This window comes from Xiphias gladius, chromosome 23, assembly GCF_016859285.1.
Source record: "Xiphias gladius isolate SHS-SW01 ecotype Sanya breed wild chromosome 23, ASM1685928v1, whole genome shotgun sequence".
Taxonomy (NCBI): Eukaryota; Metazoa; Chordata; class Actinopteri; order Istiophoriformes; family Xiphiidae; genus Xiphias; species Xiphias gladius.
The window spans coordinates 8,421,922-8,448,310 of record NC_053422.1 but is presented as its reverse complement, the minus strand read 5'-3'; the positions used below and the strand labels follow the sequence as shown (position 1 = coordinate 8,448,310).

At 39.3% G+C, this 26,389-nt stretch overlaps 3 protein-coding genes and 1 long non-coding RNA gene across 10 annotated transcripts; 1 reads left to right on the top strand and 3 right to left on the bottom strand.

The window, feature by feature from the left end:
- Nucleotides 1-764: 764 nt before the first annotated feature.
- Nucleotides 765-8,499, bottom strand: LOC120785280 (probable E3 SUMO-protein ligase RNF212). 3 transcript variants are annotated; one of them, XM_040119865.1, is made up of 13 exons: nt 8,277-8,499; nt 7,687-7,803; nt 6,903-6,964; nt 6,677-6,751; nt 6,394-6,450; nt 6,175-6,233; nt 6,001-6,060; nt 4,892-4,956; nt 3,868-3,928; nt 2,975-3,017; nt 2,705-2,759; nt 1,692-1,761; nt 765-1,145 (listed from the first exon to the last, which is right to left on the bottom strand). In XM_040119865.1, the coding sequence occupies exons 2-13, from the start codon at nt 7,793-7,795 to the stop codon at nt 1,016-1,018; spliced, it is 846 nt and encodes a 281-aa protein (XP_039975799.1). In that variant the 5' UTR covers nt 7,796-7,803; nt 8,277-8,499; the 3' UTR covers nt 765-1,015. The 3 variants fall into 3 exon arrangements, with proteins under 3 accessions (XP_039975799.1, XP_039975800.1, XP_039975798.1); XM_040119866.1 differs by lacking the exon at nt 8,277-8,499 and adding an exon at nt 8,198-8,271; XM_040119864.1 differs by lacking the exon at nt 8,277-8,499 and adding an exon at nt 8,038-8,145.
- Nucleotides 7,569-16,918, top strand: LOC120785283. Of its 5 annotated transcripts, none has more exons than XR_005706589.1 (6): nt 7,569-7,786; nt 10,300-10,391; nt 10,999-11,067; nt 11,487-11,584; nt 14,570-14,742; nt 16,808-16,918. It is a non-coding gene; the product is annotated as an uncharacterized LOC120785283 (long non-coding RNA). The 5 variants fall into 5 exon arrangements; XR_005706585.1 differs by having other exon boundaries at nt 10,300-10,476; XR_005706586.1 differs by lacking the exon at nt 16,808-16,918 and adding an exon at nt 15,193-15,301 and having other exon boundaries at nt 10,300-10,476.
- Nucleotides 8,950-11,623, bottom strand: si:ch211-255i20.3 (transmembrane emp24 domain-containing protein 11). The gene is made up of 5 exons (XM_040119867.1): nt 11,494-11,623; nt 10,970-11,061; nt 10,307-10,432; nt 9,313-9,459; nt 8,950-9,099 (listed from the first exon to the last, which is right to left on the bottom strand). The coding sequence occupies exons 1-5, from the start codon at nt 11,621-11,623 to the stop codon at nt 8,950-8,952; spliced, it is 645 nt and encodes a 214-aa protein (XP_039975801.1).
- On the bottom strand, nt 16,001-25,036 carry spon2b (spondin 2b, extracellular matrix protein). Its single transcript, XM_040119863.1, has 6 exons — nt 24,903-25,036; nt 23,247-23,515; nt 22,739-22,962; nt 20,658-20,849; nt 19,826-20,012; nt 16,001-16,986 (listed from the first exon to the last, which is right to left on the bottom strand). Exons 2-6 carry the CDS (start codon nt 23,479-23,481, stop codon nt 16,808-16,810), a joined length of 1,017 nt encoding a protein of 338 aa, XP_039975797.1. The 5' UTR covers nt 23,482-23,515; nt 24,903-25,036; the 3' UTR covers nt 16,001-16,807.
- Nucleotides 25,037-26,389: the final 1,353 nt, after the last annotated feature.

The window sequence follows — 26,389 nt, the reverse complement described above, 5'->3', positions numbered from 1 at the left end:
CACAGACCCAGAACACACACACACACACACACAGACACAGTCACACCTGAGCCCTCTTCAATAGACACCATTCACCACCCTGACAACCTTGAACAATAGAGGCAAAAACGCAGGTCGACAAAGGGAGAGTCGACCTGTCTGAACACATCAGGCCGGCCTCGCCAACCGCTTCACCGTCTCAGCTTTTCCCTGTTATGATGATTTCAGGTGATATCATGTTTCTATATGGCTACAGTTTTCTTTGCCTTCACTTGCAGCTGTTTTGTAACAAGATTTGAGGGTGAAATCACAGGTCATGTTACTGAGGTTACATGCAGCAGGCCAAGAGTGCGGAAACTTTTGGTTTAGGGTAGTTAAGTGTATCACTGCCTAGAGGCTTTCTTAATGTTAGCAAAGCACGTGCATCTCTCCACCTTGAAGACTAGTTTTGTAGAATCCAGTAAATGGACCTATTTTTTCATGATCATAATAATAAGACTTCATGGGTTGTGGCCTGTAGGTCTCTCTGCTGGATTTCTGAAAGTAATCCACTCTCAAAACAATACGGATAAACAACGCAAACTCAACTGAATAACCTGACCTTTGACTACATACTAGTCACCGGCACAGAAGTGTATTAGTGTACCAGAATTCATCAGGATATTTGCTGTACGATGGCAGGTAAACCTGAACCAGAAAGAGAATGATAACACTGAAACAATTTAAAGACTGTTTCATGCAACAACAAAAAGGCTTATGTCATTATTTTACCAGTTTAATGGACTGCGAGACTGGAAGAATGGCAATTAAACAACACCGAATTTGAGTTTAGTCATCAGTATACAGTTACATCATGGCACAAGTTCAAGCCTAATAAGTTTGATTTATACTGCAAATCCAGGGTCCACAAAAACAACAGACAAATAGGCTGGTGACTCATTTTAGGTTTTGAGAGTCATAAATACCTCTATGTGCGTGTCAGTGGGCAGGTGTATTTCCTCTAGAGGCTTCATGACTGTTTATCTGTGTGTGTTTGTTAAGGAGGAGGGCAGACCAGGGAGGACATGGAACGTCTGAAGAAAGAGGGAGGTTTGAAGATGGGAGACTTCCATCCAGCAGTCTGGCTGTATGAAATATCTGGGGTCAACGGTGCTCCCTGAAAACGACTGAAAGAGGAGAGGAGAATTCACTTACAGTGAAGGTGTATTTTAAAAAATTCTTGAAAGAGGATTTGTTATTGGGTAACAGCTCCTAATGAGACTCCTTTTACTTGAACTGACGGATCATTTAAAACTGAGACGTTATATGTGTCCGTATACACACACACACACACAAACACACACACACACACACACACACACACACACACACACACACACACACACACACACACACACATACACACACACACAAACACACACACACACACACACACACCCATGTATTTGGACAACATGGGAGCTTTATGGCAAAGAGGTATAAGATACTGTATATCAGGATGTCGTCAAACTTTTGCTTAAAATATTTTGTTAAACTAAGCTATGAAAAGCAAAACGTATGCATTAAAGGACTTGAATGGACTGCTGAAAAACTTTGCTATAATTTATGACAAATATATAGATGCATTTCCTGGAATACCCAGACTTGTGAGACATATTACATGAACAGATACAAACATTTTTATGGTGCTCATAATGAGTTAAATGAATCACCTGACTGTTGCTGAGCGAGCACAATGGTTGACCAATGTGCTCTGAATGGATGATCTGTGAGGGATGGTGCCTAAATATGACAACAGTTAAATCCATGGTTAATCCGTAACATAGCTCTTACAGACATAATGGCTTATAATGATTTTAAAATACATGACATATTTTTGGGTCATTATAGGCTCATGTGGCTCTTCTTCCATCACATGAGCTTGCTGCAAGTTCCCTTTTGAAAAGCTTCCAAGAAGACAAGATAAATGGGCGAGTCATCTTCTAGAGTAATAAGCAGCTCATAATTTTCACTTCACACAAACTTACAGGTTGCTGCCCAGCAGGTAAAAGCACCTATGGCATGTGCACAACCATCTGCGATGGAAAGCAGAATAATAAACGGCACATCCTTATCTAGTAATAGCAATAAATCAAATTGTCTACCAAGCATTTAAATAGCCCAATCATCCTGATGCTGGTTAAATATTATGGTTTTCTTCCATATAATATTTACTTAACCAAACACTCCTCCAGATATAATGACAATTTACACAATACTAACTGCATTTCAGGGCTGTCACCTAATTTATCCACCACAACTGAGGTCAAATCCCTGAAGAGACTAAATGACATAATCAAAGAGGAGGAACTCAGCGTGTATAATCCTAAGCCTAACAACTGACAACATCTGCATTGGTTTAATCACTGTGGGTGGTCAGCTGTGGTGTCCATAAGCCCCGACTCTAGGCTAATACATTTAGCAGAGAGACATTGCATAACGTGTGATTTTCCAAAGCGCCATTAGTACCATGCTTGTATGCACAGTTAGCAAGGACTGAAGTCAAACCACTCACCCTGAATGTACTGGTATACTGCTGTTTGCATTGATGTAAAGAAGCAGACAGTCTTCCCAGAGTTTTGACACAGATAAATTGCCAAAGCAGATACAAGGTTATGACTAATATGAGACACAGACTGCAGCTCTTATTATAGTTAACACTAAAAAGTACAGTCAAAGCACATACCCATTCGTCCATCATGTGGAGGACTGATTAACGACAGTCTAGGCACAGTGTTAGGCTGAAAGATAGAGACACGCAATGAGAAACAGCACAAATCACCACTTTTTATTTGCTTGTTCTGTCAATTGTTTTATTTTCCATGTAGCATAGCCATACATTAAATGGCAGGATGCAGTATGATCTTAAGAGATCTTATACTGTATATTAAAGTATACTGTATAATACAAATAGAAGATATGGGCATTTACTGTAGGAGAAATAAGGGGAACTTACTTTCCTGAACAGACTCCTTTCATCCACCTCCATGTTTTCATTGCTGCCAGACAGGAGAGCACACCTCGTTAGTCAGGTTGGGTTAATTTGGCTGAGAACTGCAATGGTGCCCAAACCTTCTTATAACAAGCCAAAGATCTATGTAATAGCAACATTTATTGTTTCGTTCCAAGTGGCATTGCTTGGCTTTTCAAAATGAAACTCATTTATTTTGTGAAACCTTTAGTGTAACAAGTAATTATTAGCTTTACTGAGACCAAATTTCTAATACAATACAGTCACAAAAAGTAAGTATGTTGAAAAGCAATCCCTTCGGCCATGTTCCAAAATAGCTTTGCATTACATCTATCAGTAAATAAATTGCCAGTTCAGCGACCATTTGGAATCAAAAATTAATTCACCCTGCAGGCATTGTGGTAATACTGCAAATGGGGTTAATATCCACTATCTGTTGTCTATACTGCTTTTGCTCAGTAGAAAAATCTAACGTCTCATAGGATAAAACAACATTTGCACTATTAAATTCAGGCAGCCAATCAGTCCTGTGTCAACGGCGTCTAGGAAACCCAACAGGGATTCCTGACTAAACACAAGCAAAGCTTAGCTTATTCAGGTGCATGTGTGTAGATAGCCAAAGGGCAGGGCAAAGCTAAACGGCAAGCTAAAGCTAACATAAGACACTGGGGCTGAACCCGGGTTATAGTTTGTTTGCACTGTGAAATACCTCCTACAGTTTCTCTCTCCTAAGAGGTCTGTGGAAAGGTGAGAGGAAAATAAGGGCAGAATAAAAAAAAACACCAGAGCATTAAACAAGGTGAAGAGAGCGGAACAGAGAAAAGGAGGGTTGATGATATGAGCGGTAGAGTGAAAAATTAGAGAGGGACAATACTCACACATTAGTGGCTGAGGAGTGTCGAGAGAGGGACATGGGGGAGTTATATGGGATCTGCAAGACTAAGAGTCAACAAAAAACAGTAACATATCAACATCTAGTGTATACTATTATTAATGAAGGGACCTTAGTAGTTATAAAATAGATGTATAAATGTTCAAAGGTGAAACATTGACTTGGGCCAGTTGGATGATTGTTCAGTGGCCTAAGTGAGCCAGGGTTGAATCCTGATGTATACAATTTCGGGATTATGGTACATATCTACTACTTAAAGTGATCTTTTACATTTTAAATCAGGGCTGTAGTACATGAGTCTGGTCACAGTCGGTGGTCTGCTCTCAAGACACTGTCATCTTGGACTTTTTCTTTCTCGGTCACAAGTCTCACCTCTTACAGTCTTTGGTCAGCTATCACAGTTTTTAGAAAGTAGTGCAATGTTTTAACAAAATGATCATATTTCCTCTTAGAATCACATTTTAAACTTTTGTAAACCCAAATGACCATGATGAATAACTTTAGTATCACAGTGACTTACTATAAACAACAGTAACACAACAGTATGAGGAACATTTAAAAGTGAGTGTTTTGTGTCTTTGGTCTCTGTCTTGACTCGGTTAATCTGGTCAGACTTGAATTTGTCTCTGACTTGGTTAAGTGGTCCTGATTAAAGCTCTGCATAAGTAGTGTACAATGTATACAGTCTAATAGTAAAAATATTAATATTCATTATTTTACCATCATTGGCCTCAACAGTGATGACAACAATGATGGTACAGTGAATATTAGCAACATTTAAGAAATGTGTATTTGTGTATAGTACATTAACATATACAATGTACAATAGTAACATTATGTGTATCATAACATTATATGACATTATTATAACATTAAAATGTTTATGAGAATGTGAATAGCAGTTCAGGGTGTTTCAGATTAATTAGATGCTATAGCAGTTTGGGTTGTCTGCCATACAGACCAATACAAGCACAAATGCAAGAGAGTCATTAAATTATGAGATTATTTACCCGGTTTATGTCCATGTGCAGCCATGGAACTGTGGCTCATCTGAGACACTGATGAAGCTTTGACACTGAGTGAGAACAGCAACATAGAAGGTTGATCATTTCCAACAAAACACACAGTGGTCATAGCTGCTTCAGACATAGTTGCTGGTTCGAATCCTAGAATGAGAGAATGGGTGAGGACTCTTCTCCCTTCAAGGTGCCCTACAGCCGGGCAAATCAGTCCATGGCATATTTGGATCAGGGTTTTCTTTGCAGAATGTCTAACTTTAGTTGTATTCTACACACACGGGACCTAGCAGCAGGACTGACATGTGATAGGTGAATGATTGAGAGTTCTTTATAAAATTTGTTGAAATTAATCTTTCAGTATTTATCAATGAGGGTCGCCCTTTTTTGACCCAGAACTTGTGCTTGGATACCAAAAAAGTATTAATTCATGATAACTTAACGGGCCGTCTTAAAAAACTCCACTGTCCCTTTAAACTCATTCAGTTCTGGCTGCAACAGGCGAGGAGTGCATGTGCCAGGAATGACACCTAGCCAGAGGTGAGGCATAACAGCCAGCTCGTTGTAAACTTTATACGCTAAGGTGCAGCCAAATCCAACAAGTCTCATGCCAGGCATTTAATTCCAAATCATTCCAGGTTTTACTGCCTCCATAGATCCTCATTCAATCTTTTTCTTTACTCTTTTACTTCACAAATATTATAATCACTGATAAATGAGAATGCGGTACAACATCTGATATTTTATGCGCAAATAGTGTGTGAATAAAGGGTGCTAAAAAATAATCTGGAGAGTGGGAAACTAAAAGGAATAATTACAGACTGTTTGATTACCCTTGCATAGTGGCTGTTCACCAGCTGCAGACAAAATTTATAAGTAAACAAACTGTTTGCCCTACAGATTTTTTGAACAGTCATTTTTTTTTAAAGGCCTTAAATCTTGGTCAGCAATGAAAAAAAAAGGTGATGTATACTCAGTAAAGATGACGGATGGGTTTTTTAATATGTGTTACTCATCTTTCTAAAATCCCACTATCAGAACATCAGGATCTGTGTGAATATCCACTATGATTATCTTTAGTAAGTATCTACTCTTTGCTGTACCTCTGATGCCGAAGAGAGTTTTCTAGCTTTGAGATGTAGGCGTTCTGTTCATTCAGCTTCCTTTAAAGGAAAAAAAAAAATAATAATAATAATCAAGAAAGGCATCCAACTTTTCATAACCTGCAGTTTAGAAATCTGTATGACAATGCATTATTAACTTATGGTTTATCTTACTTTGTCATCTGCTGCATTTCTTGCTTCATCTTGACCAGTACCTCCTCTAGTTTCTCATTCTGTAATCGATAAAAAAGGGTCAGTGATGCACTAGCACAGCAGGAATAGCACTGATCAAAAATATAGTCCATTACCCAACAAATCAAGAAAAGCAAACCCTCGAGGACACACACATACACCCCAACAAACATCCGCTGTAGCAAGATAAACGTCTCTCACCCTTTGCTGGTAGTGAGTCAACAGTCTCTTTTGATGTCTTGCCTGGAACATTATAACCTGAGAGAAGGGAGTAAACAGTGTTATGTGAAGTCTGCAATAATAAATAATATAAAAATACTCATACTGCATATATATAACTCTACAAAACAGCTTTTTGAGCAAACCATCTTGAACTGACTGAGACAGACATATTGCTGAACAATGATGCTGTTTAGAGGTTGATGCAGATATGAGAACAGTTATTAAGACTATTTTATGATGTAAAGCAAGAAAAGGACCGAACTTTGCTGACTTCCGTCAAGTGCTTGGTTGCCACAACGTTGATGTCAGAAAACAAGGCCTTCACCTCTGAGCTGCTCTGAAACAAAGACATTTCACATGACTGTAATGACAGTAGGACTGAGAAATGATATCAGTCTGTTTATAAAGTTATAAAGTGTGACGTTATCCCAAGCAGACGGCCCCATAACCACACAATGATGCCATTAAATGAGAAGACAGATGCTTACTTTGTCAGAGAGTGGTGATACTTGGCATTTAGCGTTGCATATTAAACATGTGCCAGGTTTGCCTGAAAGAAGAGTTGCAATTATATATATAACCAAAATCACAAAGCGATGACTAAAATCCATAGTCTTTGCAGGGTCATGCTGAATAGCAGACATACAGAGCCTGAGTCAAGTTCATAAACAGAACAAGGCGGATTTTCAAAGTGTTTCCTCCTGAGACACAATATTAATTAAAGTGATCTAACTTGACCTAACCCTGGCGGCCAGAGTCTGATTGAAATTAGACCCATCAGGAACAGACCTTTGGCGTACGAATATGATCAGTGGTTCCCAAAGTGGGATCAAGGGGACCTCCATGAGTACTTCAAGAGGTCCCATAGTCAATGCTTCATGGTGTAATTTCTCTCATTTCATTTGAAGATATAATAAGAAGCACTCAGTGACAGAGCATGACAGGATCGGAGATTTCACTCTCCCCTCTCCTATATAAAAATGGCCGAGAACAATAGCAAACCCAGTAGGACAGCAAGTGCTCTCTCAAATTTGGCTCCCTCCGCCAAAGGACGTTTAATAAATAGGGGTCTTTTGAGAGGTCTTTGGCATGGAGAGGTTCAGTTAAAAGCTGCTGCCTGGAGTACAGCTTTGATGCAAATCTGAGTAATCCACTCTGCAGTATCACCTGAAGTCCAACAGAGGTCCCTGTCTAATCGGGCTTTCACCTGCCCGGGGCAGCAGGGCACGGTACGACTGAAGTGCAGAGTTGGGGGCCCGTTAAAGGACTTACCTCTCTGGTAGCAGACGCTGCAGAGGACATGGCCACAGGTCGTCACGGCCAATTTTCGGGCAGCACTGGGGGGGAGGAAGCACGCGTTGCAGCAGATCCAGTAAGACATCTGTAGACCTGCGGACGACAGGGCCAGCGGGGTGATAGGTTCACTGATTGTAAAGCCCGTTCAATTCTCATTGTCTCTGCGTGAGCTTGTTAATTTAGCTCTAAACCAGTTAAGCTGTGTGGTGTTTCCAACGGTCACGTCCGAGTGCTTTAAAATCTCTACCGTCTCTCTTTTAAGCTTAGGCAAACTTCAAAGCCCGACTAACCCTTTTCTTACAGTGTGAAATAGATTTATTACGTTACCTGGCTAAGGATGTCCCGCTGCAGGTGAAGCTAAATGCTAACTTAGCTACCGTCAACGTTAAATAACGGATCCGCAGAGGCAAAGTTCTGAGGTTTGTCCCATTAGCTGTTCAAAAACGACTCTTTTTATTTGACCCAGATCACCTAATTACAAGCTTACCACTTCTCCTTTAATTAATGGCAAATGAAAAAAGTAGGTCGCAGCTCAACAATAATATATTTCCTTTTGCAAAGTTTACCTCCTAGCACGTAATTGCGTCAGGTTTTAGTATGCTGTTAGCTAACAGTTTACACTACATGGCTGCGGCTACAAGACTCCTTAAGACGTTGAAATATTGAGGTAGGCTATACTTAAAGCTCGTACGCTGAAAAATTAGTAATCATAGAACAATTGGTGTTCAAACTTTAGTAACATTGCTTTAGCATTCTCTTCTGTGTATTCAGTCCTGTCAACGTTGTATAAGTACAGTACATTTGCTCACAAAGGGGCAGAATAACCATGATTATAACATTATTTTTATCATTTAACAAGTGTGTGTTGGTATCAACCCAAACTAATATTACACCGAACTCAAGTTAAATGGGGTGCTGTGTGCTAAGCCTTTAAAGGTAAACAGAAATTAACACATAGAATGAGAAAGAAATTTATGAGTTTTTGAAGCACAAACATCCTTTTCATAGCAGTGTAAATGGATGTTGTCCAGCTCTTCCTTCCTTGCACTTTTATTTTTTACATACAGTTTTCACTATTATTTTCTATATCTATACAACCATCAGTTCGGCAAGTGGAGAGTTTTTAATTTAGTAGTGTTTCTGGGCATAAAGCGTCCTTGTTGCAGGTACAGGTGTAATAGTAGTAGACAAGCAATAAGGTGAGCAACAGGTACAGTGTTGACAGTTCAGAGGTCGCCATCAGACCAGCTTCTTGGCAATGAAGAAGTCTTTGAGTCGTTTCATCTGCCAAAAACCAACTGACAGCAGAATAGCGGTCTGCACCATGGCCCACCACAACACTTTACTGTTGGTGGTCTCGCTGATCTGACGAAACGTGTCCTCTTTCTCCTGAACGAAGGTAGACAATGAAAAAGATGGGGGAAAGAGACATGAAATCGTGCTGTTGATGAAAGGTCACTTTTAAAATGTTAAATTTTCTGAAAAACACCCCCCCCCCCCCCAAACTCTTGCATTCTATGACGTTAGAAGAGTTGCCATGCATTATTATTTATTTAACTTCAGGGTGAATGATAACACTCAGTAAAAATACTTCTCATTTACCCTCTGGTACTCCTGCTGCATGGTGATGTACATCATGTTATCAGTGAGGTGTCTGAGGCTTTTCTCCAGTCTCTCCATGTTGTCTTTAGTCTTGTCAGTATAGGGGTCAATAGTGTGCTCTCCCATCTGAACATCCAAATGTAGCTTCTGTACAGCGCAGTGGGGGGAAGTGAGAGATTATTTTTTTTAAAATGCATGATTCATCTAGATCTGCAACTAATGGTTCTTTTCGTTATAGATTAATCTATTATTTTCTTGATTAATCATTCGGACTATACAATGTAAGAAAATACTAAAAAAAAAAATTCCTGTGACAATTTTCCTGTGACCCCTCATCTCAAGTGTCAAAAGTCAATAAGTTAGAAATTTCACCTCTAAACTTGTCATATTGTCGTCATTTGAATACATCTTTGAGACCCATTTTTGAGACTGGGATAGTTTTACCTCTTTGGTTACACTATCCCAGTTTTTCACAAAAAAGCAAAGATTGTAGATACAGAAAGAATTCACGTTTGTAAAGCAGAACGTTTGTTCCTCTTGACCTATCCCATTATACATCTCATGAACCCCTTGGATTTATCCTTTCAATCATAGGAGGGGCCCCGACCCTCAGGTTGGGAATCGCCACCATAAGACGAGCAGCAAATCTTCAGACTGAAAAGCTGGAACTAGAGAATATATGGCATTTTTGCTTTAAAAATTACATAGTTAATTTATTATTAAAACAGTTGCTAAATATTATTGCTGATTATCGACTAATTTATACAGCTTTAGATTTATCATGGCAAAAATGTATGTTGTTATCAATGTGTTTAAACTAGGGACACAGTAAGGTGTAAAGGGGGAAGGCAGGATCTTATTTGTCCATCTGCGCCCGATTCATAGAAATGACTCAGTACGTGATATAATGTTGTATTATTGCAGTATTCCATGTGTTGCTGCATTCTCTCTGTCTCTTTTTAAAATGATTTGTGTGTGTGTCCACAGGTCTCACCAGCCTTTCTCCAGCAAAGACAGAAAACCTTGTGGAGTTGGTTTGGAAGCAAAGGTAGTGCTGACCAGAGGCGTGAGCTGTGAAGGTGAATTTACCAAATTTACCATAGCGTTTGGTCATCAGAACCTAAAAAGAAGGAAAGACACTCTGAAGACAAAATTTTTTCAGATGTGAGTCAAGAAAATGCAGATTTTTTTTTTTTTTTTTTGGTTCTTTTTTGGTTCCTTTTTGGTTTTTGGTCAAGTGCCGAGGAAGACGAAGTAAGGTCTTATTATATTAAAAGGAAACAGGAATAAAATACGTCAGATTCTCATTCTTGTCCATTCGTTTTTTTGTCACTGCAAAAAAAGTAGATTTTGAAATGAAAGATGTTTTTTTTTTTTCATTTTGGGACCACATCACTTGGTAAAAGGCTTAACTGGAGGTGTGAGAGAGTCATATCTTAACACAATAACAGATAAAGGCTAATGCTGTAAGTCTTTTAAGTTCTAATCAATAAAACCATGCAGTGCTAGTCATAATGAACACTGTTCAATGTGCATTTTGTCCTTATCAAGGTTTGGTTTGAATGAGGAAACCAGCCAGCACATGTTTTATTGTACCATCAGACACATGTTTGTGTGACCCTGGCTTGGTGATAAACCACTCTTGTGGGTGCAGTACCTCATGGTTTGGGTCTCTGACTGTCACAGTGACACCAAAGTGAGGGGAGTGGGTGAACGTCTTCAAATCCCAAGGCTCCAACAAGAAATGGCCTGAAGGTAAGAGACACTCACACATGACTGCATGCACATACATGTGCACAAACACACACAGTTGTAGTCAAGGCCAATACATTACATTAACATTTTAATACAATTTTCAATACATAATATAGTATTTATTGCATACTGTACATTCCTTGACATGTTACCTAAGCACACAAACACTCATTTCTCTCTGTCTCTCTTTGTATGACAAATTGCATTTCATTACCTTTCCATAGCTATTTGTTATTGTTGAAGCACAGAATAAATCAGTTTTCAAGAAGACACTACTTAATGGGCAGTTTGTGTATATATCATTACTGTGTGATTCGGCAATCACATGGCAATTCACAATACACTTCAAAATCTAATTCCACATTCATTACTACTGTTGAGATTGTAAACAACACTCAGGACGAATATTCGCCCTCCAGGACTCACCGGTCACCAGCATGTCTTCAGGAATCTCCTCAATGATGCATTTTTCCTCCTGCTCTCCAAGATCAAAATACATGGCTGCTGCAACCATCAGGTAACACTGGAGCAGAAAGCCAATGCCTCGAAAACCCATTTTCAGTTAACAATGAGCTATTAGATTACAATACACATGAGAGTGAGCAAATTAACCGTAGTTCCGTTCTTTTTTTTTTTTTTTTTTTGTAGATCTGCAATACTAAGACAAAATTGATGTATTTTTCATCGACTATAGCCCAACACCCATGTCCTATAGCAGATATTTAAAGTGGAGGGCTATAAAGGAGACAGTTTGAGTGTGAGAAAATCACAGGTGCTGCTTTGTGTGACGAGACATTCTGGTTGTGTCATGATTGGTTAACCTGGGAGCCAATAGCGAGGTATCAAATACTAGTGATTTACAGGGACTAACCAAAAACACCAGATACAGAACAAGTGACTCCTGTGTGCTCACAAACACATGAAATGGGAATAGCATTGTGACTTTTCCAACAACTTTCTGTGAAATGTAATGTTTTGCCACTACACAGAATATATCTACCAATTAGTATAATAATGTAAGACCTTTGGGTCTTGTTTCCACCACTGGGCCAAGTGTTTGCTCTGCGTTTACAAAACTACATCAAAAGTGTCAGATGCTGAACTATGCCCGAAGGGATAAATAACTAGCTGTCAGCAAGACGCAAGAAGAACAAGAAAAAAAATCCAAATGTTTGTCTGCTTTGACTGTCCCTTTGGGATACACTAGAATGAGAACATATATGAGTACACTGTAAAACATCTGATGATTCATTGATGATCGCTTAATCTTGACAAATTAGACAAATGCACTTCTCATGTGCCCTTCTGACGTATTTCTTATTCATTTTAGATTTTCTTAGTCCTTTTAAAATATGGTGTTAACCTTTTAACCTCTTATAAAGTAAGGATTAGCAGTGTCACAGAGTCTGTCACTACAGCACAAAAGAGAGTCCAAATCTCTTTGGAAATTGAGTGGAAAATGTAATCCAAACCATTACGTACAATAGTTGCCATATGCTTACCTTAGATGAGGTCACTTATAAAGTAAACCCCAACACACCCACACACAGCATAAACCCTCCTCATATTTAGCGTCTGCAAAAGTAGTCATCCCAAAAGTAAGCAAAGAGTCAGATATCCCTCTCCTCCCACACTTCAGTAGTTTTACAGAAAGTGCGAATGCTAAATCAAGATGTAACTATACCTGCCATCAAAACACCAGACTCAATTTTAAACTACCATGGATTTATGTAGTTTCTGCAAACCTCAGTCTAAGGCTCAAATTTATTCCAAACATATATTCTAATGAATACTACCATTAATAATTTGTAATTCACTGCCATTTGGCACTACCAATACCATATTCAATCAGTTCATATAGTATTTTCTTCTCTGCTGTTGTGAAAACTGTACAACATACATTGTCCGAGCACTTCATCAGGAACACTATACTTATACTGGGTAGGGTCTTACTTTGTTCTCAAAACAGCCTGAGTACTTTGTGGCATGTATTCCACAAGATGTCGGAAACATTCATTTCTGGTCCATGTTGACATGACTACATCACATAATTTTTTACAGATTTGTCAGCTGCACATTAGGGGTGGGCAGATCCCACAACATTGATACTACAGATACTGCGTCTCGTTGTTGAAGATCAATTCTAGTATCAATAGCATCGATACCAATTTCATTTTCTCTCTTCTGTGTTGCATCCATTTCATCAAAGAGTAAAACTGTCTGTGCAAACAATGTTCTGTTGCCATGAACACAATAAATGCATGCGGTCTTTGCTTCTCCACTGTCGTCGTCGTGTCATGTGCACACGCACGTGTGCGCGCACCCCAACTACCTGTGCCGAATGCAGTGATGGCTGAACGAAAGAGGAGCATCGTGTGGAGCTATTTTACAGCTGTAAATGAAAACATTGCGAACTACGGTGTATGTAAGAAGGCCGTTCGCTACCGTGGCGACACCGCCAGTTTGTTTAAACACTTAAAAAGATAATGAGAAAGAGAACTCTGATGTGGAACAGAAACGAAGGGAGGAGGAGGAAAATGCTTCAGACAGACCCCGATACAGGCTGAGTCTTTTCAGAGAGGCAAGGAATATCCAGGTATATTAGTGAAATTAATTTTTCAGACAAATCTTCAGTATTGGTTTATGTTGCATTTACAAACTGTAATTGGTCACCATTAGCTGTTACTTTAGCAGACTGATTAGATATAGACTATATTCAACCATGCCAATTATATATTTAGCCTACTAAAATGTGATATTTAAATTGATTATTTAAATGAATTGAAAACACAATATATATTTGTATATGTATTAAGATTTGGCCAATTGATGATGCATATACTTCAAAAATCATGGCACACTGCTCTCCCTTACATGAAAGTACATAAGCCGCTTTTAATAATAAAGAGTATTGATAACAGTATCGATATGGGCGATTCTGGCTCTGTATTACTTGGTATCGGATCAAAAAGGATCAGATTAAAGTATCGTCCACCTATACTGCACATTCATGCTGCAAATCTCCTGTTCTACCACATCTTAGAGGTTTTCCACTGGATTCAGATCTGGTGACTGGGGAGGTCACTGAAGTTCACTGAACTCATTGTCACGTACATGAAACCAGTTTGAGACGACTTTTGCTTTGTGACATGGTGCATTATCCTGCTGGAAGTAGCCATTAGAAGATGGTAAATTGTGGCCATAAAGGGATGCACATAGGCTGTGGCATTTAAACCATTATTGATTGGTATTATGGGGCCCAAAGTGAGCCAAGGAAACATTCACCACCATTAGACCTCCCTCACAAGTCTGGACTGTTGATACAAGGCAGATTGGCTTCATGAATTCATGCTGTTGACGCCAAATTCTGACCCTACCATCTGCGTGCCTCAGCAGAAATCCAGATTCATCAGACAAGGCTACATTTTTCCAGTCTTCAACTGTCCAGTTTTGGCGAGCCTGTGCACACTGCAGCCTCACATTTCTGTTCTTGGTTTTACAGGAGTTGAACCCTCTGTTGTTGTAGCCCATCCGCCTTAACGTTTGACACGTTGTTCATCCTGAGATGCTTTTCTACTCACAACAGCTGTAAAGAGTGGTTATCTGAGTTATCGTAGCCTTTCTGTCAGCTGCAACCAGTCTGGCCATTCTCCTCTGACATCTCTCATCAACAAGGTATTTCCGTCTGCAGAATTGACGCTCACTGTATGTTTTTTGTTTTTAGCACTCTGAGTAAACTCTAGAAACTGTTGTGCTTGAAACTCCTGGGAGAGCAGCAGTTTCAGAAATACTCAGACCAGCAGGTCTGGCACCAACAATCATACCACGGTCAAAGTCACTGAGATCACATTATTTCCCCATTCTGGCGTTTGATGTGAACAATAACTGAAGCTCCTGACCTTCCTTGCGGGACAAGGACTATATCAGTTTTTGTTCATCCTGAACATGCTATGATATAACAGTAAAACACTTTTGAGAATGTAATTCTGTGATATATTCATCATCATATACTGTACTGGGCATATACTTAACTCTTACAGCTCTCAGCCTAAGCTGATAAAACTGTTGTTAAGGAAAGCCAAAAACTGGATCCGCTTCTCTCCTTCTCCTGATTTTCTATTTCAGTAATTTTCCTCTCCCTTGTGATTCAAAACGGAAGGAGGTCCCTCGTGCACCAGATGTTTAGTTATTATTGCTATTCAATCTGTCAGCTACAGTATGGTTTCTGTGTTGCTTGGTGGTAAAGGGGGTGGGGGTGGGGGTGTCATAAGTGATTTGATCTGTTTTACATATGAAAAAGAGGTCACTTTACATGTAACTGGTGTCTGTTCTGTCCATTAAATGCGACTCCAGCTTCATAGTCGGATGTGTTGCACTGGACTTTACAACATGAAGTGAGCTCTATAAGATTTCAGGACTTGGTGAACTGTTTTAAATAGTTGGTGAGCACCTTTATCTGTTTTATGACCAACACTTCATTAGGGCAAGTTCCAGCCAACACTGGGGCCTGAGCACAGGTCGTCCGGTTAAAAGTATTTCTCTCTGCGCTCAATTTGATCCTGCAGCCCCAGTGTTTGTAATATTACCTTGGAAGCCCAAATGTGAGTAGGCCCAAATGTGTGGTTCAGATTTGAAAGTCATACACTGCACTGAGCAGAGGCACTAAAGAAGGATTTTAGTCAATATCATGGAAATCAATTTTTCTCACTTGAAGATCAAAGTTGTGATTATAGGAATCATGTAAAGTTCAACAGTAAACCTGCAAATATACTCAAAATATATTCCCTTTCCTCAAAAAGGGCCGTCTCCTTTTTAAAGAAAAACACATCAATAACAATGTCTTAAGATATATTTACACTTTATTGACCAAACAGAAAACAGACTTTTTTTTGTACATTTTTTGTATTTTTTTTTACCAAAAACTTATTTTCTGTGTTGAACTAATATCTCAATAACAAAAAAGAATACAAATTATTAATATCAGATTTGATATACTGTACACTACAGGTTAAAATCCTGTCAATAAATATATTCTTTGTCTTCAGGAAAATAACCAAACAATGTCTCTGTACACATTATGTTTTTAATGTGGCATTATTTAGAGGCCTGTGCATTAATTTCTGTGTCTGACTCACATTTCTGCTAGTACTACTTGAGCTAATGGAACTACTGAGGCATCATGTTTTCCCTTGTGCTGCAACTGATATTATTTGGATTTTCTGTTAAGTATTTCTTGGATATGGGGATTTTAGATCTTAAGTGTCGTTTGTATGGATTTATTTCCAAGTGTGTTAGATTAACGCTGCCGGGAGTTACAATCCACTGTGGGCAAACAAATGTCTGTGATCTTCAGAAATGTCAAACCAAATCCAATTATAATACAAAAATGTGTTTTTAGTTAATGGCAGAATTGGTGTCTAATAGCTATTTTGCCAAACTACACCTCTCTAGTGCTCAGATCTGTCAATATGACTTGAGAATGAAACTTTTTTGCAGTCTAACTCTCCCAGTTTAACAGTTAGACAAGCAATCAGTATAAACATCATTTCCACAGAAAGAGGGCATGGCAATGGGGGGAAGAAGGGAGTCAGCTTTGTCATATTTATGCCTCATGCAAATAAACTGCAGACCTTTTACTGTTGTTTCTCTGTCTTCGTCCCTTCCTCCCTTTCCTGGCTTTCCTGTCTTTCTTCTCTCTCCTCTCCTTACTCTCTTTCTTCTCCCTCCTTTCCTGGCCTAGTCATAAGCAGTTGTCTGGGAAGCACTTCCTGTCTTCCTCCAGCAGGGGGCAGGCTGCTCCATTGTTGGCCGGATGCATGAGGATGTAGCGTGTGCGGTGCTGCACGCCCGAGTCTCCACACTTGCCTTTGCACAAGCCCCAGGGAGACCACACTGACACTTCGCAGTCCAGAGGAGTTTCTGCATAGGGGGGCATTACAGTTTCATTAACATGTAGGTTTAGTTTGTCATTAGTTAGGGAATCAGGAAAATCACTGCTCTTCAACTCTTATTTCTCTTTTAAAAAGTGAATACAATAATGGAAAGGACTTCCAGTAAATGGTGGCTTGCTGCGTGTGCAGCTCTTTATGAACCCATAGCTTCTCGTTAAAGATTCTTGGCAGTGGCTGTGCTGCTGGAGTTACAGTGGCGGAAATAAGTATTCAACATGTCAACATTTTTTTTTTTTTTTTTTTATTACACAGCTCGAATGCGTCAATTCACATGGAATTTCGACCAGACATTGGTATTAACTCCAGAATTACACACAGATATAGAAATCATAATGTTACCATCCATAAATAAAATTTAATAAAAATCTGATGATGTGTAGAGGCAAATAGCTCTTCGAAGACATTTGCAACGAGATTGTTGTGCTACATAACGTCACTGGGCACCAATGGATTGCGCAACTCCAGAATGTTCCTCTAAGCACCGTATTAGCTACCTTATGTTGCTAGAGGCAAATTCTTTCTCAAAGTAACCCAGAAATGGTTACCTTATCTCGCAGGATTTCTGAGTGGAGCCACATGTGGTGTATTTCAGCTTCATTGCAGCCATCATTGCATTTTTCCATCAAGTGCTAAATAAATTTCAGTTAGTATGTTCAATACTTTTTTCCTGTGTCATTCCACTTTATTAAACATTACTTTATTTATGGATTGTAATGTTCTGATTTCTTTATCTGTGAATTTCTTGATTAATACCAATGTCTGCTGCATTTAATAATAAAAAAAAGTTGTAATGTTGAATACTTATTTCTCCCACTGTATGTTTAATTGTGATTTTGATATTTTTGAAACCTTCATTTATTGAGCATTTGCTAAACTGCAATGCAGGGAAAGGGAGCTGCCTTTCTCATTCATTTTTCAGCTAACTTATAATCATTGAAATCTTATGTTATATCTTGTTTTTTTCTTGCTCTCACTCTCCCTTTCACCAACATCGTGAACTCGCCGGGCTACCTCAGCTGACCTTGTTGTGGGCATGCGTACAGCTAATATGTATCACAGACTTAGTTGTGGGTTATAGAGTGGAAAGGAGAAGGATGGGAGGCGGTACGGAAGCTACGTGGATTGATGGGCAGATTGAGGGATGGATGCAACATGGACGTCAAGTTGAGGCTGATTTTAACATCTCTCTCAAAGTTGTGTGTCCATTAAGGACAGAGGGAAGGGTAACTTGACAAGATGCTGTAAGAAGCAATGCTGATTTATCTTATTTTATGTCAATGCCGTATTTGACAGATAAAATCCGGAGCAGGTGATTGCTACTCTGTAATGAAAATGGTTGTACAAGCCCTGGTAGAAGGCATAAAAGAGATGGAGTGATTAATGGAGGGAGGGAAGGATAGACAGTTGGAGGGACAGATCGGAGCATTGGGAAAAGGGTGGGAAACCCCAACAGCTTCATGGCCCTTCTCTGTTGTTTGTTGATAGGTAGTCAGGGGAACGGACATTTAGTCTGTGATGCTGAGTCAAACCTTTACATGCACTCTGAACACTGACTCAGATTACTGCACAGTCAGCTCCACTGCCAGGTTGACACGCTAGCTGTTCCTTTTTTCCCCCTAAAGAAACTTTTTCCTGGTCAAGTCATCTGTTAAACTTTCTGTGGTGAATTGTGTTTTTGAGGGGTTATTTTTTCCCTTCCTGTCACATACAACATCAGTCACACAGACAGGTTGTTTGACTTCATCTTTATTTTTCCAAGCTGTCTTCCCATTCATCCTTGCAATTAGACTCTTCTCTGGTTTCTGGTCGGGAGTAATTGAGTTTGTGTGTGGCCTGTAATGGTTTGCAAATGCTTTCGTCTGAGTCAGCAAAAGACACAAGTTTCTAGTATCGTGTTAAACCCTCAGATCTGAGTTTGGCACAACATAAAGCATATACTTTGTTTTCGTTTAAATGTGTATTAGTATTATTCAATCAGTGCAAATAGAATGGGGAATGGCAGTTTACGGTAGGAATGGTGAAATATCACAAGTATATTGTTTAACTGTTGATATTGCTAATCTATATTTTGGCATATTTTGCTGGCTATGCATACGTGCTTGTATTTGATTTCCTATTTTCTATCTTATAAATGGTCTTCGATTTAAAGGTGTCCTGCGGCGTTTACTAGTGGACAAAGAAGTTATTTTCTCACCAAAACACATTGCATGTAACCCTGAAGATGGACGTACCCTTTTGATTAATTTCTTTTTGGCATAAGACATTTGCAAAGCCAATTTTCTGAATGTTTGAAATGGTGCATTGTTTACATCCATGTTTCCTTTTCTTTGCCACGTTACTATATTTGTTTGCATGTTATTTTCCTCAACTGTTGATGAGTGGAATAGCATGAAACCAGTAACATGTATTGCATCGGCTGTGTCCTTACATGTGCACATCCTCGTGCCCGTGAACAGTAAAGGCAAATGGTCAAAAACTTCACAGGCTACCTTAATACTTAAGATCTATGTGGGAAAAATTTTAGTTTTGACACAGTGGTATATTTTAAAAATAGGACTCACTCTAATTGCCTTAACACGTACAGTGTATCCATTATAATGTATCATATAATGTTGTTTTTTACGGTTTGGGATCAGTCACTTTTAAAAAAATGATCGCTGTTATCATGAAGGTCCCTTATATCAATATACTATTATATTTTAGGCAGTGCTGCTCCAATTCGAAAAAGAAAGGGCTTTGACTTTTTTCAAACATTAATCAATCACATATGAAGCCAGAAATTCCGATTTTGTGTTCTTGAGACTTACTTATGAGCTTGTCCTCAATCTCGTTTCCTGTTGGCAGTTGGTTGGACTGGGTGGGCTCCACAGGCAGGCTGATGATCTGATTGGTCTTCTTAATCTTGGTCAGTATTACCTTGGCAATGGGTGGGAGGTGCTTCAGGCGGGGGTAGTAAAAGGAGTTGGCAGGGTGGCTGGGGAAGGAGGAGGTGATCTGTAGAAGGGGAAAATGGACGATGAATATCAGTTGATGATAAATGGAGATGTATCAGTGTAGATCATAAGGGGCAATTATAGCACAATAGATATAGCAGTTAAGCAGTTAATCACTTATGATCTAAGTGTCTTTTGATCTATGAGTAGTGTACTGCAGTGCTAATGTTATTAATTTTTAGATGATAACTTCATTTGTTACATCCACTTCACACAGAGTGTACTAATGGTGAATATTAAAATAGAAACAGTGGCGGCAGAAACAAGATCAGAAAAGCCTTTAAGTGTGTTAATCATTGTTTCATCTTTTGTCTTTAAATTGACTGTCGCATTGTCAGTGACTATAAGCAGCTGGAAGCAGATGTTCAAAATTTCATCATTTGGGTGATTTTCCTATAATATAAGAATCTATAAAGGTAGAAACTGTGTGTAGTTGGTGTTTTAACTATTTTTGCAACGTAATAATCATCAAAAGTAGTAAAGCATATAAAAATCCCTACCTCTGTAGTCAGCATAAAATGTGGGGGAAATCAATGTGCACTTCTCTGCCAACATCAGTTGTAACAAGCAACTTTAAGCTTATTTCAGTGGTTACACGGTTTTGGGATTTTTGGATTTGGATTGATGCAGTGTTAGGTTGACCCACCTGTGTGATTTTGTCCTGCGGGATGGTTTCAAAGTTTGGAGAGGAGAAGGTGAACCCGCTGTCAGTTCCTGCATCATATGGGAAAAGCTCCAGCAACACGTTGTCTTTCCAGTGGTCGCCGTCACACAGGTCAACACTGTCCATACCCACAAACCAGTCTGGGCTTGGAACGATACGCACGATAAACGACAGCTGCAGATGGAGGAAGTAAAGAATGGGGTGGAAGATGGAGCATAGATAGAGAAAAAGAAGAAAGAGGAGCAAGGTGGGTGAGGGTGAGATATGGAGATAAGGAGAGAGAAGAGGAGAAAAACATGGGTGGGAAAGAGAATGGTAAAAGGTCACTATTTTTACGTCGCCATATATGATTTGTTTGTCAGGTCCGTGGGTTAAAGCCACAGAGGAAGAAATGGGTAATTGAATTCTGAGTTTAAGTCATTTTCCAATTATTTTCAGTAAGTTACAAATGGAAATGAGAGCTTTAATGTGCTTATTTCATTGCAGATTCATATTTATTAACAATCTATACACTTAATATATCCATTCATTTAACTTTGACAAGAAACTGCTAGAAATAGATTCCTTTGGAAGTTAGAGTAAAATTAGGACGTTATTATTCTTATTTTGGCTATAAAACCTCCTCACATCCTTCCATCCTTCATTTGAAATTAAAGCACTCCTCATATTTAGCATTGCTGTCCTATAAAAAATAATTGTTGGACTCATGATGGACAACTAAAAAGAGATTCAGTCTTTTTTATTCCTAGCATTCCTCTGGCTTGTCAAAACTTGTCATCTACATTACCTACATTGCTACTCAGCCGAAAGTTTGGTCAAAAATATGGGGTATTATGTTAGTAGCCGCTAATGCAGCCTTGAGCTGCTAGCCTCAAGCAAAGACAAGGAGTGGGCTACAGAGTAAACTCACTTCTTTTTAACTACCCAACCCCAGATTTTATTTAATTTTCAAACTTGTCCTCAGATTCAACCAATGAGGACTCTAGTGACATCACTTCAGATCTGTCACACTTTGCGCATATCCTTCTCAAGCCGCAGAAGGCTTTGTACAACTTTTTTTCACATATGATGTGTAAACTTTGTGGATTTACCCTTTAAATCAACCATATATGATGTCTATATCATATGACTATGTATTTTACTCTGCTGTAATGCATTTAATTAGAAGCACAGATCATCTTGGTTATTCGTAGTCCAATAATTCACCAGTCTCCTTACACGTGCTGTTATTTCAAAGTATAGTTTGTTTTGTGCTGGTGAACATCTTCAGTCTCCAACTGGACTATTTCCATTTTCTCCCCCTCTAAACCAAACCTGCATTCCCTCTCTTTCTCCAAACTCTCTCTTGTCCCTTGTCCAAGCCTAACATAGTGTTTGGTCAGATGTGTCCCAACTTTATGACCTACCCAGGGACTCATCAGCAGGAAGTTAAACAAGCAACGCCCACAGAGTTTTACATATGTAGAGACATAAATTAGGCTTGCTATGTTTCGGAAGCTTTCCGTAGGGTGCAGCATATGGAAAAAACAGTCTGGAGTTAACAATTTTCAAATCAACCTGGTTAAAAAAAAGCATAATGTGCTCTTTTTTCATAATATTACTCTTTTTTTTTATAACATCAAGTAGCAGTATTATGACAAGTTATTACTTAGCTAAAATTATTTTTAATAGTTTTGGCTGTCATTACTATTGGTAATAATAACGTTGTACTCAAAGTTATATTGCTGTAACATGGCAACACAACATTCTCAATGGAAATAAGCTCACGACACAGTTCACATGGGCAAAATAGATCTAGTTTAACCCCAGTTGTAGAAAACTTATTTGGAAGGGAAAACTGAGATGAGTGCACCCAAAATGTCATTACTATTATACAGTGCTTAACTATACTAAGCATGGAAGGATTGCCAACAATTTAAATAAGTCCTCTGACTTCCTTAAATTGGCTAAAAAAAAAAAAAAGCATTACACTATGTTATGTATATTGATCCATCAGCAAAAGAACTCTGATATACCTAATGCCCCGACCAAAACTGAAGGAATCCAAGTGTTGAGTGACTTACGTATGAGTGCCTGGCGAAGACCTCAAACTCAGTGTTCATCTGGCCTGTTCCTCCCACAACAGCTGGAGCGGAGAGGACCCCATAAACACTCTGGATGCGTTCGCCCGCCGCCTCGATTTCCTTCATGAGCGTCCAGGCCTCGCCTTTCTCTGAAAACTCCCTCACTCCATTGCTGGCAAACTCATTACGCTGCCACATGTGGAAGTCAGAGCTGTGGGTCACCCCTAAGTGCAAAAAGGGGGAAGGAGAGGATCTTAGATAGGTGTTGCTGTCTGCTTTTATCACATAGGAGAATTTTTTCCATTTGCTTGTTATATACTGACCATACGGGTTATTTTTCTTTAATGGCTTCCTCTGCCTTTAGTAATCAGTTTCAAGTACTGAGCAATGGCCAGTAGAAGAAACATCTCTACATTAGCTTTCTGCTACTCAACCAATCAGAATACTTCACATCTGCTTCTGATAATAATAATTATATGCATGAAAAGCACTCCCACTCTGCACTTACCAATAAGGTTTGACCACTGTGCAGGGGGACGGTAGACAGGATACTGTTTAGGGAAAGCTGCCGGGGTCCACTTGCCAGTAAACGTTAGTCTGTACTGGGCAGTTTCTGATGCTGTGCACATGGGGACATCAGTAGGAACAGGCATTGAATGAACGCCTTGGCCAAGTGTCAGCATCATGACAATCAGATGGTAGAGCGCCTCGGAGATGGAGAGGATGTTCCTGGTGGTGTCCATGATAATGAGGGCTAATTTTGGGGAGGATGAGGGGCTTGGGGAAGAAATATTAGAAGGAACACAAAGAAAGGCGAAAGGTCAGTAATAACGTTTTTTTTTTTTTTCAAGCAGATTCATCCAGCTCCAAATGTGTACAGGTGTAATCAACACATAAAGCACTACATACTTTTTCATGCTCTTTGCTCTGATGTTGCTATGCCAAAAGAGGTCTGAAAGAGGTTTTCTTCACACTTTTTTATACACAATCAATTTCTCTGTTCCTGTGCATTTAAAAGCTTTGCACTAGTCTGATTTAAAGATAGTTATCATTTTTCTCATTTATTTTGACGTCTCTACTTTGAGTTGCCTTTTTCCTGTCAGTATCTGGTACATGGCAAGACTTACAAGGAGAATTAGAGAAAAGGGCAAAGTGTCTGACTGCAGCATGCCTGTTGAGTTTGACAATTGGGGCATGCAAGTCAGAGGAAACACTTTTTCATTTAAATCCTTTCCAAAGTTTATTAATGCCAGAAGGAGATCTGGCATTAATTAAAATATAAATAGTGACGCATTGTTGTTGCAGCCTGGTGAGCTCTACATTCCTGCCTCAAAGATACTATTTGGCAGAATAAAGCTATGCCAGCTGAATTTCCTAACTTTGGATACCTCATCATATCATCCTCACTATCCTGTATTTTATTTCTCCAGAGAGTGAGCAGTAACCTGGCACTAATCTTGCTACTGGAACTCTGTCAATAACTCTTCAGTGGTGCAGGTCTTCTCAGCCAGTCCCTCACTTAGCAGTATGATTATGACGCTAATATGTGTCCCTGATGAATAAATAGTCCTGGTGTTAAATGTTCCCCTAAGGTTCATGCATTTTCTTTATGTGGAGCACATCTTTTTTTTCTAAGAGATATATGCATGAACAGCATGTACATTGAGTGAAATTCTATCTAAATGCATTACATTATGAATTAGACCGTTTGATATATACAATTCTGTGTGATGCAGTTTGTAATAGTGCAGACTTTATATCTTCATTTTCTTCTTTTTCTTGATCTTTCCATAAAATGACAATGGGTGCTATTGCAAATGACATAGTAATACAAAAGTAGATTTGGGCGTGTTTATAATTTGTCTGCAAATGTTTGCATTTTACTGCCACACTAATTCTTCCAAAATATAATACATGACATCCATATAAACTCCATTATATCCACACTTCCTTGTCACATGTTGGTTTACTCTTTTTGAATCTCTTGTCATTTACATAGGCTATGATTGCATAAAGTTCCAAAGTTACACAAAAGCTTGGTAGCATTCTGTAATTCAACTGTCACACCCATCAATTTGTGTAGAGTGATGCAGTCTTCTAAATGTAAGTATCTCTGTACTGTTGTGTAGCAACAAGATGATGGTGTGGTGCAGAAACTACTCACTGGTTTTGCTCAGGGTTCCAGATGAATGAAGGGTTGCTGCAGATGGGTGGAGAGGAGGGCTGGAGGTGAGGAGAAGGGGAGAGGAGAGCAGTGAACGTGGCTGTCGGGAAGAGTGACTGCGAGGCTCCCAGTCCTCTTTCGCCTATTTATGTCTTTCGGGAGGTTCACCCCTTTCTTTCCTCTCTCTCTTTCCCTCCTTCCCTGCTTTGTCTCTCCCCTTTCCCCCACTTGCTCCATTCCCCTCCTACACTTGCTCCACTCTTTCTCTCAGCCTCTCTATCTGCTTGTCAATGACTTCCCTGCCCCCTTCATGGCCTTTGCCTTTGGCTCTCCCTCTGCCACTCTCCTCCTCCACTCTCCTAGTCTTTCTTACTACCCCATTAAGTGGCTAATGTATTCAGCAGTTCTGGATGCACACCCAGGGGTCCTGTGCAGCTTCATGGGTAGAGTGTCATTTCACAGTGTGATACTGTAGGTCTCAATGCCTACAAATATGGCTAATGAGGCTAATAATGTATTTCTAGAATTCTCTAAATGTCTCTTGGTGAGGTTTTTGAATTGCAACTGAGCGGCTAGATCCATGTTGGAGATTATATTGCCTATGACACAGTTGATTTGCATAACTCCTTCAATGTGTTTTTCAGGGGCTTATAAAGTCAGGCAAATTGAGGCATTATCCAACAAAATGTTGAGTAAGTGTGGAGGCACAGTGCTCTGGCCAACACAGGCTTCAAGCCAGTTGTTCAGTGCGTGTCCTAAATCCCGCCCATTTTCGGTACCTGCAGTTAGGGCTGGGCGATACAGCTTAAAAACTAATATTTCAATATGCTTGAGCAAAATATCGAGAGACGATGCGATGTGATACGATACCACATGATAACATATGATGAAAACCTTAACAAAGTATAATTTTAAAGTATCAGTATTTTTTCGTAAAACCACAGCATACTGTATATCTAAATAGTAAATATCTAACTGTATATCTAAGTAGTATTTTAAAAAATAAAAACATAGGACAATTGCACACACAGTATACATCTTGTTGTAAAGTATAAAAGTAAGGTCAATTGCTTCCAACATAAAAACACAATTCTGTACATAAAGAAAAATAGGTTTAACAAAAACAGTGTATGCAAAGATGTGTACTGTGCCTCTCTAGTCTACTGCAGGTTCTGTGACAGGAACATGAGCCTGTCAACAGTGTCTGGTTATAGGGATGCCCTGTGGCATGTCACAATGTTACCACTGGTGCTAAACACCCTTTCAGAAGGGGAACTCTTGGGCGGGACACAGATTTTTTTTTTTGCCAAATGGCTGAGCTTTGGGAACATTGCTTCGTGATGCTTTCACCATTCCAGTGGATTTTACTTCTCTAACTAACCATGCAAGTTGTAAATCGGTAGACAGTTCCATGTTAATTGCCTCCCTCTGTGATTCAGTGGATGGGGAGGATATTGTTGCACTTGTTAAAGAAACTGCCAAATGTG